The sequence below is a fragment of the Vulpes lagopus genome, chromosome 14 (genome assembly GCF_018345385.1).
Source record: "Vulpes lagopus strain Blue_001 chromosome 14, ASM1834538v1, whole genome shotgun sequence".
Taxonomy (NCBI): domain Eukaryota; kingdom Metazoa; phylum Chordata; class Mammalia; order Carnivora; family Canidae; genus Vulpes; species Vulpes lagopus.
The window spans coordinates 34,956,629-34,968,960 of NC_054837.1; the positions used below are offsets into that span (position 1 = coordinate 34,956,629).

General features: G+C 50.0%; 1 protein-coding gene across 10 annotated transcripts in view; it reads right to left on the bottom strand.

The window, feature by feature from the left end:
* Positions 1-293: 293 nt before the first annotated feature.
* RIMBP2 (RIMS binding protein 2) overlaps positions 294-12,332 on the bottom strand; it is a 219,914-nt gene continuing 207,875 nt past the window's right edge. For 6 of the 10 annotated variants that reach the window (XM_041729431.1, XM_041729432.1, XM_041729430.1 and 3 more), the window contains 4 exons: positions 8,467-8,567; positions 7,421-7,492; positions 3,806-3,940; positions 294-1,681 (listed from right to left, as the gene is read on the bottom strand). In XM_041729431.1, the coding sequence (XP_041585365.1) occupies positions 1,493-1,681; positions 3,806-3,940; positions 7,421-7,492; positions 8,467-8,567 (497 nt within the window). In that variant the 3' untranslated portion in view covers positions 294-1,492. Of the gene's footprint in view, positions 3,309-3,805; positions 3,941-7,420; positions 7,493-8,466; positions 8,568-12,332 lie in introns of all 10 variants that reach the window. The other 4 variants (XM_041729429.1, XM_041729438.1, XM_041729437.1 and 1 more) reach the window with 2 other exon arrangements.

Below are 12,332 nucleotides of genomic sequence, written 5' to 3' on the forward strand. Positions count from 1 at the left end.
GTGCCCGCCACCCAGTCCCCCCCACCCCCCGCCCTCCTCCCCTTCCACCACCCCTAGTTCCTTTCCCAGAGTTAGGAGTCTTCATGTTCTGTCTCCCTTTCTGATATTTCCCACTTATTTTTTCTCCTTTCCCCTTTATTCCCTTTCACTATTATTTATATTCCCCAAATGAATGAGAACATATAATGTTTGTCCTTCTCCGATTGACTTATTTCACTCAGCATAAGAAGTGTTTAAAACAAAGATACAGAAGAAACGGCATTGTATAAAATAACAAATTTTATTTCTATAAAATATCTTACACTAGCTGTACACATGCACACACGCTCACGGTACTGAACCACACACAGACTAATTTCCTTTTAATAAATGTACCACATACTAATATATTACAATTTACAATATAATTTTTGAAGACACAATGGGAAAAGCTTAGTCATTCATTTATAAACCTTCCATAAATTACAAAAGAAAGGCAGTCTGAAAAGTATGTATAAAGAGTAAAAACAATTTACAAGTGGACAAGAAATACAAAAGAGTAACCAATCAAATACATCTGCCAGCAACTTTGTAAGTCTCTTGTTCAAGTGCCAATGATGAAGACTGGTGTGGAGCCGTTTCAAACAGACTTAAGCTTAGGATGTTGTGGGTGTGGCGTGTGCATCATGGGGACTGCTCTGCTGTGTGCTGTTTGCTGGGGGGCGGGGGAGGGGGGTCTGTGTATGGCATGTGACAGATCATGGAAGTGACATCAATCCATGTGCCACAACATGTAACACTGAAAGCAGTGAGCATATCTCAGCTTTGGGGCAGCTTGAAGGAGTGGTGCTTCTCCAAACAAAGTGACTTTTTCTCTCTTTTCTGAATGATCTAAGTAAGTAAACATTTCCTGTGTGTCGCCCGGCTCACTCTGGGAAGGCAAAAAGCTCGGGGTTCAAAATGCGCAGCCTGTACAACTGGATTTCAAAGCACTGTGTCTGTGAGAATGAAGAGCACTGAATGCACGACACATACAAAGTGTACACCGTAGCTTTTATTAGACAGTACAAATCATTGTGCATTAATAAGGCAAAACATCAAGGCGGTTAAACTAGGAATTTCAAGACCAGAGTTAAAGTGAGTTATGCGTCATGAGGCAAGCATTTTGCAAAGGGAAGAAGGTGGAAACCATTCCTTTAAGGGCGGATGACAAATGCACAGAGACCGGAAGCACAGGTGGGGAGTGAGCCACAAAAAGCTACTGGCCCCTGTGTGTCGGGGAGACCCCGCCTCCCGGCAGGCCGCAGGCAAGAGCGGTCGGAGAGGCTGGGAGGGAGCACCAGCGGCTCTTTGTCCTTGCAGTTGGCTTAAAGTGGATGGTAGTGCAAAGAGCATTTCTCTACTGGTGTCAGGGGAGGAGAGTGTTTTTTTAGGAAGTACTTGAGTCATGAAAGCCCTAGTTTGGAATTAAAGAGAATTACATGGATTGGGGAGTTGTCCAAAAGCACATGGATCATTTCACTGCACCCAGCTTTTTCAGCAGTTTCTTGCCTCTGGAAAGCAGCCCCTTTTTCTTTTTCGAGGACATTTCCCTGCCTCTCCCAGGACTACCAGTACCCATAGATGACGGAGGTGACCCCGAATGGAGATGGGCTGTGGGGGATGGCGCTCTCCTTGCTGTACCTGAACCCTCAGGAGGAACCTAGTAGGTACAGTGTGACAGTTTATTGAGTGCGTGAGCGCCAACAACATCCATCCGCTGGTAACATTGCACTGCCCCGTTCCCCACCAGGAAAGGTAAGGGATGGCTCGTGACTTCCTTTGGGGTTAAAGGATGCCACGAGCCTCGCCTCACGCACCCTCCCCACGGCAGGCCTAAGAGGGAGGGTCTAGCCATCCGCGTTTGGTCTGTGGTTTCTTTGTCTTTGGGGAAGGGGGATGCCATTGCTCTGGCAAAACAGAGCTAGGTAATAATGTGCTTTGTAAATTAAGACCAAAAGCGGAGGGGGGGAGGGGGATTAGGTTATAGTGAAATTGGCCTAGTACCCATCAGTAACCTTAAAAGCAAAAGTTCTTAAAGGGAACTTTGAAAGCAACGGGGTGTGGGGCCAGGGCGGGGGTGGGGGAAAGGATAGAGAATGCTGATCTTCTAGAGTGCATTCCTGGGGAGTCAGTACACTGTAGCAGATGGCACACCGGTTGAAAGGAAAAAAAAAACAACTAAAATGAACCTCAATCATAATCAAAGGAAGCTTAAAGGCCCTTATCGCATGCTTTTGTTATTTCCAAGTGATTGGAGATGAATTTTTGCCAATAGGGAGCGCACAGTAGTGCCTCTGTGTGCTTTGTGGGCTTACTCAGCAGCGGGGGCTCTGGCGCCCGCCTCCCATCTGGGCGCACCCCGGTGCGCACCTGAGAGCACAGAGTCTCCTGTCCTGCACTCCCTCACCTCTCCACACAAAGCTCTGCCTAACATGAGTGTTCAGTAGCCAGCAGGCACGTGATGGGAGCCAAGGGCTTCAAGCTTGCTTGGATTTAAAATCAAGGTCTAGTTCCAATGGAAAACACCTAGTAAAGCATCCCAAAGTACACCTGAAGATACCATCTGTTCCATCTAATGTAATCAGTGCAGCTGCATGTCTCGTAAAACCTAGTATTGCATTGGTGCCCAGGCAGATTGGCCTCGCGGCAAACGCCCGTGTGCTCAGAACACGTGTTTGTGCTTTAGGGAGGAGCAGATGCTCTCTCGAAAGATAGAGGTATGGCCACCTGACGGCACCTCGTGGGGAGTCAAGCCGGCAGGCGGCGTGTTCAGAGCCAAGTCTGGATCGCTCAGTGCTCACTGCTCATCTGCTTGATCTCGAGTTATGTGTTTTTAAAGGAAAATTTTCCTATGGTAAACATCATTGTTTAGGTTGTGCTTTTTTCCAAGAGCGGCCAACAATGCAATATGCAGCTTGAGTTACGAGGAGACGTCGGAACACTCTCTACGTAAACAAACAATTAGCCTCTTAAGAAATATGTTCCCAATGTTGGCCTTTGAAATATTCTTAATGTAAATGGTAGGAAATGAGTAGTAAAGATGATTGTTTGACTGCAAATCTAGTTGCTTTACAACTGAGATCGAGTAAGAGCCTACTATTTTAGGTCCAATGTTTTTTTGAGACATATTTCTTTTTTGTTGTTGTTTTAACCCCACAGTGAAGCCCTGCATCTCCCGCCCTAGTCCGCTAAGGCCGCTGGCACCGCTACCTGCACGGGTATCTTCAGCTGCTCACTTACGTGGAGGCTAGAGTGCCTGATTAAGGTGTGAAATGAACACTCTTCTTCTGTTTCCAAGCAGATGAGCAAAGAAATAAAAATATATATATATAAAAATATAATATATAAAAACTGGCAGTGATGAAATAAAATAAAAATGAGACACTACACATGAATGTTCTCTAATAGTTAATTATGCTGGACAAGGTCTCTGGTGTTTGGTAAGAGAACTAAAACCCTAGCAGGACAAATGGCCAGCCTGGCCACCGAACGGAAGGGCTAGTCATCCCCTTCACTCTCAGCCCAACCGGAATGTGCATCTACAGTGTAGGATGAGGGCTCCCTTGGTGAGGAAAGGCAGATCGGTTAGAATCAAGAGGGGCAGTTTTTGTGAAATAAGCATAAATTAGAATTTTTAGGCACAACCCCCATGAAAGGGCAGAGAAAAAGGATTCAGGGCATAGGCTTTTCAGCCTAAGATGCACAAACACCCACGCGAGGACTCTGTTAAACCGTATGTGGCAGAGTGGGACAGGAGTCAAAAGTGTCGGGAGTGTCTGCTTACCCGTTTTGCCTTGGAGCGCACCAGCGTGTCTCGGGGGTAGTGGCACGGCACGTCAGACAGGTAGACTTCCACGTCGTCAGGCACTTCTTCCAGAAAGTTCGAAGGGACAAGGCCTTTTTGCCCATTAAGCTCCCCCTAGAAACACAGACGGATGAATTACTCTACTTTCCCAAAACCTACCTCTTGCTTTGGTCGCAGGGGCAGAGCTCCAGGTAGAGTTGCCTGGTAGGTTCGTTCTGGCTCAGGAGTCGAAGGGAGTCCGGTGGTTCCAAACCACCCTGATCAGAAGAACAACCCTGGGACATGCTTATGGGGCAGGGTCCTGTCCCCTCCCCGGGGGCCTGTCTGGGGTGGAGCTGAGGAAGCTGTGGTTTGGTCACAGGGCTCAGGCAACTGCCAGGACCAGTCCTCAGGACCGCCCAGTGGAGTGGCCCTTCACCCTGGCCGACCTCAGCATCCATAGGGATCTTTAAAAACACCATTTGCACAGGCGCACCAATCCAGACAGGCTGATCCCCTCCCAAAGCAGAGGCGGAGGTGGGCAGCCAACAGGTGGTCCAGTGTGCAGGCCAGACAGAGAGCTACCGATCTGTCCCACGGACGACCACGTTCTCACTCTAAAAATGTAAACAATCTGGAGGACATGAAAGCGTCCGTTGATACCTCCTCAAAGTAATACTCTTCAGGCTCATCTATTCCCTTCCAGAACTTTCTCTCACATATCTATGCAGGTACATAGTTGAGGTCACCATCCACAGGACATCTGTACCAAGTGGGTAATAGCCACTGTGTCACTTCCTCCCCACCATCCCCAATGCCCACCAGTGCCCAAAACCAAGTCCCAGGCTGGCTGGCCCCAGACTACATGGGAGCTTGTTGCTCTGTTTGCAAGTCTAGGAAATGGCAGCATGAGATGGGCAGCCCACTCCCTCCGGATTAGAAACCGCATCCAAGGACACAACCAACGGAGCAAAGAGGGAACCTATGGGATGGATGAGAGAATATCTGCAAGCTATTTACGGAGGGCTTCATGTCCAGAGCACACAAAGAACTCAACACAAGAGCCCCATTAAACAGCAGCAGACAACGGACTGACTTTGATATTTCCCCGCAAAAGACACACAAATGGCCAACGCACATGAAAAGGTATTCAGCATTAATTAACATTAACATCTTAGGGAAGTGCAGATCAAAATGACAAGCTCCACCTCACATCCACCTCACTCCCATGAGGACGGCTACTACAAAACAAAAACAAAACACCAATTAAAAAAAAAAAGTGTTGCCGAATACATGGAGAAATCGGAACCCTTATGCACTGCTGAGGGCAAAATAGTCCAGCGGCTCCTCACAAAGTAAAACACAGATTTAGCATATGACCCAGCAATTCCACTCCTGGGTCGGGACCCAGGGGATGTGGAAGCAGGGCCCGAGAGCCATGTTCGCACACCATGTTCATCACTGTATTACTCGCAGGGGCCAAGTGTCCACTGATAGACAAACAGGGAGCCAAGCCATATACACCCAGTGCACCCAGTGCATATACACCCAGTGCAGTAGCATCCAGCTTTGAAAAGGAAGGAGATGCTGGCTTGCACGATGCTCCACCCAGTGAGGTGAGGCAGGCGTGAAAAAACTCACTGTGTGCGGCTGCATTTCCGTGAGGCCCTGTGAGCAGGGAGATTCGTGGGGACGGCGAGGAGATGGGGTGCCGGTGCTGGAGGATGGCAGGGATGCAGGGTAACTAGTGTTTCATGAGGACGGAGCTTCAGGATTTCAAGAGGGGAAGAGTCCTGGGGGTACATGGTGACGATGGCTGCCCGACAGCCTGAGTGTGTGCATCGCCACGCACCGGGCACTTAGAAGCCAGCGAGACGGCAAATTGTATGTATTTTACCACAATTGAAGATAAAAATTAAAGAAGAGAGGTACCCCCGGGTATCTCCCACGTCTTCCCAGCAAGAATCCCTCCTGAGCCCGGTACACACGTGCCCGGTCTGGCCACCTGCCCTCTCTGCGACCCTGGAGGCCTCTGTCCCCTTTCTGGCGACCACTCTAATCCTCCTTCCTCAGCCTCCCCTAGGAGCTCATTTTTCTCTCTTGGTGTCCCTTAAAGACTTTCTCTAGGACGTCTTCGTTGCTTACATTACTATACAAGTGCCCCCGAGGATTTCTCCCACATCAAGGGTCACAAAGCACATCTACACGCAGACACTCCAATGTCTACACAGCCCAGACCTCAGCCAGAGTCCCCTCCAGCATCAGCCACGTCTGCTCCTTCAGGCGGGCACCACGTGGAGTAGATGGCTCGCATCTGGGGACCATGTTCTGTGAAAACGCACAGCCTCATCCTCAAATTCCCGGTGGCACCACGTTCAGGTCATGAGGCCCGTGAGCACCCAGACCTAGGACAGTCCTGCACTTCCAGGCATCCAGATGGACCCTGGCTCTGGGCTCACTGGGCAGAAGGGGGGATGGACATGCCCACGGTGTTTACTGTTTCCCCTCCATCCTTCTGGGCCTCCTACACGCCATCCTATTAACACCCACGGCAGAATCTGGGCATCTTCGTGGACAACACACTCACCCCAACTAACCACCCGAGCTCTGGCACCCAAGCCGCCTCCAACTGCTCTCCTGCATCACCTGGACCGGCCCATAGCCTGTGCCTCAGCCTTGGGGGCTCCCACCTCTCTCGCCCACCCACTCTCGAGTCCGTGACAGGACAGGGAAGCCTGCCATCTGCCCACTGGCAGACCCTTTACAGTCTCACCTAGAAAGAAATGGGGCACAGAGCATGAGCAGCCGCACTGAACACTGACCTGCAAGAATCAGGAACTTGGACTCCATGCACATCTGAGGCTGTGAACTCATTGGACTCAAAGGGAAACCTACCTTACGGGGACTTGACACTTTCCCAGCTGTTGCAATTTTTTAAAATGGCAGGGGGATGGGGAAGATGGGGATCCTGGGGCAGGATGGCAGCCCTGTCTCAAGCCACACCTGCATCGGCCCACTAGTCAGCTCCCTCATGGCCCTGCAGGCTCGGGCCTGGGATGGAGGCACCCAGGGGCCCCAGGTGCAGAAGCACCAAGAGAAGCCCATCCACATTCTTTCTCTCTTTTCCTCAGGAAATGTTGGGAAAGGAAGGAGGTCGCTGGACCCTGGGCTCTGAGCCAGGACCCTTGCTCCTCACCTGGCCCGGCTGCCACGAGCTCAGAGGAAGGTCAGCAAGGAGTCCCACACTCTGCTGGTGTGGACTGGGTGTTAACTTTGCTTATTTGCATTCCTTCCTTCCTCTGTATGAAAAGGTATACCTTATAAATAACCAGAAAGTTAAATTGTTTGGTACATGTGTGGATGGAAGACAATTCTAAGTAGGAGAATACGAATATGTATACTTGGTTTAAGCTTATGGACATGGGCAGTGCCCTTGTCAGAGAAGAAGGGACAGAGCTGCTCACAGCCCCACCTTCCTGAATCATAACCTCTGGGACAGGGACCTTTCTGAAAGCCAGAGGAAGCATTTAGGTAATTTTAGGGGGAGGAACACACAAGCAAAAATATACATACGAAATGAATCAAACGGTGTTTTTTGATGTTTCAAAAACTTACATAATAAAATCCATCTTCATCAATCTCACCAAAAACAGTAATGATGTCCCCCGTGCAAAACGTGAGCTCTGCCTGTGGAGAGAGCAGGTCAGGTTAACACCTTCCCATACAGAGTTGCTGGTTTCCTTCAACACGTTCTTCACGAATGCTCTACTGATTTTTTTTTTTCTTATTATGGTGGCACCGACCTGCTCTTTCAATCAAACAGGGAGGAAGGGCAGGAAGCCGACGAGCACCTCTGTGCACAGCATCTTGGGAACGAAGATGGGCTCAGAGTACAGCCCGCCTCCAGGCAAAGCGCCACCTCCCCATCCTCACCAGAACTTGGCACTGCTGCTGTGTTCCCCTCACCCCTGTGGTTCCCTTCTAAAACTAGTCAAAGAGTTAACATGAAAAACCCAAGATTTCAGGGAAACATCCTCTGCAGTGCAAGGACCTTTCACTGAGTGCAAAGACCTTTACTCAATTATGACTTGTCTATGAAGTGTCTGCGACATGCCAGGCACCAGCATAGAGACAGGCACATGGACTCTAATGCAGGATGCAGACACAGACGAAGGATATGTGGGTTTATCTCTGACCATGTAGACGAGGGAAGGAAGCTGACATCTCAACGCCACCAGGTGTCCCCGAGGAATCAGGTCTGCACAGAAATGCTTGGAGAGTGAGCTCTGAATCTGAACCATGAGCTGGCAGCGTGTCGGGCCTAATGAAAACTGTGGGTCATGGACTCAGACACAGCCAGACAAGGTGGGCCCAGACAAGGTGGGCTGTTAATTCTCCCTTCAAGACAACCCTACAGAGCCATCCCCCGAGGACGAGGACGAGGATCACAGACTGCTCCTCCCATAGCATCCTGTACGAGGACCCCGGGCCACAGCGATGAGGTTTGTCCATAGCTGCTGTGCCCCTTATCTATCTCCTCCTACCATTTACTGGTCTGGTCGCCCTCCCTATGGACACGTTCAGAGAAGTTGGAGGTGAGAGAGCAAATCACGTGGCTCCCAACAGCTCTGCAGGGAAAGGCCCAGGGACCAGCCACGTACCTCCACGTCGATGTTGGGTGAGCTTTCTCTGGGGTCGTAATCGTACAGGGCCACCACCCTCCGTGTCACCCTTGGCTGCCGGCTGCTTCTTCTGCTTCTCTCTGTTTACATCACAAGAAGAAAGCCATCATGTGGTTATTTCAAAAGGAGTGGCATCCCCTGTCCCTTGTCCCCAAGGTAGTAGGGCAGGGCATACTTGGCCCGCAGGACCAGAGGACCACCCTGTCAGGTGTCTTGTGCTCAGGGGCACGCGCACCAGCGAAGCCTCCAGCTCTGGGGCCGGTTGCCTTCTGCTGTTTGTCCTCACATATTTTCTCTGGCCCATTGTCCCCCTCTTACAATAGCAAGGACGTTTCCCTTCCCCAATGTGTCCATCCAACAGGGAGACTAAGATGAAGTGGGCGATCCTCCGGAATAACAGATCCAAAGTCTCTGGGCAGCACAGGACAGCAGTCTCTCCCAGAGAAAGCTGATGCTGGAGCTTGTCTTCCAAACACAGCCACTCTGTGCCTGGAGCTGGTTTTTGGAATTCATACAAATGAAGACCATTAAAGACAAGTATTTTGAAAGCAACAGGCATCAGTTATGTGCCCTTTCAGGGGCTCTTAGCAGGTGCAGTGTCTGGCTGTGTGTGCGTGAAGGTCCAGGGATCCACACCTTGGCTCCTGCTCAAGAACCGCTGTTTTAATTTAGGAACAGGAGGATGCCTCTGTAGGGCCTGTGAACATGTGTTTCCTTGAAATAATTCCAAGATCTTCTAGGGGTCCCTTACTGTACTTGTGAGTGCTGTTAATTCTCCAGGGAGTGCTGTGAGCACCAACAGTCATCGAGATACATTCTGTTTAGAGTCTGCTTCTGTAAATGACAGGGAGCCCATCTGGTCATCAAGGTACAGGACAGTTCCGTCACACCCAGAAACTCCCGTACGGTTCTTGTCATCACCTCCAGCCCAGATAACCGCTGGCCTATGTTCTGTCCCAATACTTTCACCTTTTCTAGAATATCCTGTAGATGGAATCATACAGTTTTTAGAAACTCGCTTCATTTATCAGGCAACGCACCTGAGGTCCATTGGTGTGGTTTCACGTCAGCAGTCCTAGCAGTCCTAGCAGTCCTACTTTTACTGGTGAGGAGCACCCTGCCTGGATGCGCCAGTTACGGATCCACTTATCAGGGGCAAGACGCCTGTTGTCCCCGCATCCGTGATCCTCAGTCCAGCCAGTGGAAGGCTCACACAGCTGCTGGAGTGTACGAAAGCCCCCCTCCTCCAGGGCAAGGACGCAGGAGGGGTGGATGGACCGTCTGCGTGTGTGTCCGGCTATAGAAGGACATGTCCACCTGTCGGGCAGAGTGGCTGTGCCACGCAGGTTCCCCTCCAGCGGCTGGAGCTCCAGTTCCACGTCCCCGTGCACACTGGGTGTGGCTATCCTCGTTGGGGCATCCTGGCTCCTTGTCGTGGCTTTACCTGTGTTTCCCCAATCACGCTTGGCCTCTCTCCACCTGCTTGTTCACCATCCCTGTATCTTCCGTGGCAAAGGATCTCCTTGATCTCTGGCCCACTTTGCATGAATCTTTGCTTTCTTGCTGAGCCGTTGTGGTTCCTCTTGCCTTTCCCTTCGTGCTGTTTCTCAGCCTGGAATGGCTCAATATTACTGAAGCCTGACACCGGTCTTTTCTTTTGCGTCATGGTTTGAGTGTCACGTCAGAAATCATTGCTTAATCACCACAAAGTTTTTTCCTAGGCGTTCCATGGTCTTAGTTTTTACACTTACGACTGTGTTCAATTTTGAGTTCGTTTTTTTTTTTTTTATTTTGGCAGGAGTATGGCCTGAGCTTCATTTTCTTGGCTCAATTCCAGCACCCGTTATGGAAAAGGCTGTCCTTTCCCCAATCTTGGTCAAAACCGAGTGGACGGTGCACGTACCAGTCTGTGTCCGGACTTACCCTGTTCCACAGACCTGTGTGCCTCTGGGGTCACTGACACCACCTCACCCTCATTAGCTCACCTACATGCTCAGTCTTCAAACCCACTCACATGAGTTCTTCCACTGTTCTTTTAAAACCTCGTTGAGGGGATCCCTGGGTGGCGCAGCGGTTTGGCGCCTGCCTTTGGCCCAGGGCGCGATCCTGGAGACCCAGGATCGAATCCCACGTCAGGCTCCCGGTGCCTGGAGCCTGCTTCTCCCTCTGCCTGTGTCTCTGCCTTGTCTCTGCCACTCTCTCTCTGTGTGACTATCATAAATAAATAATAAAAAAAAATAAAATAAAATAAAATAAATAAAACCTCGTTGGGGGCAGCCCCGGTGGCACAGCGGTTTGGCGCCGCCTGCAGCCCGGGATGTGATCCTGGAGGCCCAGGATCGAGTCCCGTGTCAGGCTCCCTGCATGGAGCCTGCTTGTGTCTCTGCCTCTCTCTCTCTCTCTCTCTCTGTCTGTGTGTCTATGAATAAATAAATAAATAAAATCTTGAAAAAAAAATTTAAAAAAATAAAACCTCGTTGGGCAACTGTAGTCCCTTTGCTGTTGCACACATGTCTGTTCAGCATATCAATTCTACACAGATCCCGGCACAGACATTGACTGGGGTGGTCACAGCTGCAGGTCCGTGTGGGGATGTTGGATGCCTTCACCCGCCTGAACTCTGGTGACATCGTGTCTATGTACTTAGGGATCCTGATGACCTTCCTCAGCCCCCCTGGTCTAGCCCACGCAGAGCCTGGTGCGTCTGCCCTTCCACCGCAGTAGTTTCACTTTCTAAATGTCAATTTCGAACTTTTCACGCTGAACATCTAGAAAAAAATTGCTTTTGTATCTGTTGACCTTGCTAAGGCCACTTGTTAGTTCTAGAAACTTCCGTTCTAGATCCTTGGAGATTTTCTAAGTAGATTTTCATGTCATCTGTGACTAGAAAAAGTTAAATGTCTTCTTTTCCGGTCCATACCCACTTTCTACCTGTCTCACCACCCGTGATGTCGGGAAAGGGCCATGAGGCAGACACAGGGTCCTGCTCCAGCAGCCCTAACCACCCCTCCACTCCACCCACCTGTCCCAGCTGCCGAGGGAGGAGCACACTCAGTCTGCAGGGACAATGATACTTCCTAGGGCTAGAAGGGCCTGTGGAGTCTCAGTCAGGTTCTCTCAAAAGTCACATTCAGAAAAAAAGACTAAAGCAGACATTTAATCTAATTGGTAACACGAGTCAAGCTACTGTTTTCCAGCGGAGCGCTTGGAGGCTTTCTGGGTCTGCGGTGTCCAGAGTCCGTTCCTGCTCTGAACCCATCACAGTGGCGGCAGGAAGGGACTCGGGGTGGACAGGCCCCACAGAGCTTCCGTCTCGTGGACTGCATCTGGGCAGTGTACTCACAGGAAGCCACGGCCAGCAGGTGTGGGTTTTACCGAACTTCAGATTGTGAGTTCATTCATACCAAAGAGGTCGAACCGTTTTATTCGATTTTGTGATTATCCTTAAAATGACACAGATTCTTTGAGCCGTTGAATTTTGTCTCTGAAATCCAATTTAGAACTAAGTTAACCTAATGTTTTGAAGCATAAAACCTAGAACATAAATGACACAAAATGTACCTTTCTGCCTCCAGCTATTTAGAGAAAGCAAACGCTTTTGTGATGAGAAGATTTTCCCTGCCCGTGGGCAAAATTTAGAGATCACAAATATAATGTTTAAATTCACCAAAACCAGTTTTGCTGTGTACTCACTCGTGCTTGCAAATTGGGTCAAGATAAACGAAGGAGTTTGTCAACTCTCCACGCTAAAGGGTGAAAATACTTTCTGCCCTTTGGACCAGCAACGTCCACCTGAAGAATGGAAAGCACGACGCTCCCGCGTCCCCCTCTGAACCCAACTGCGG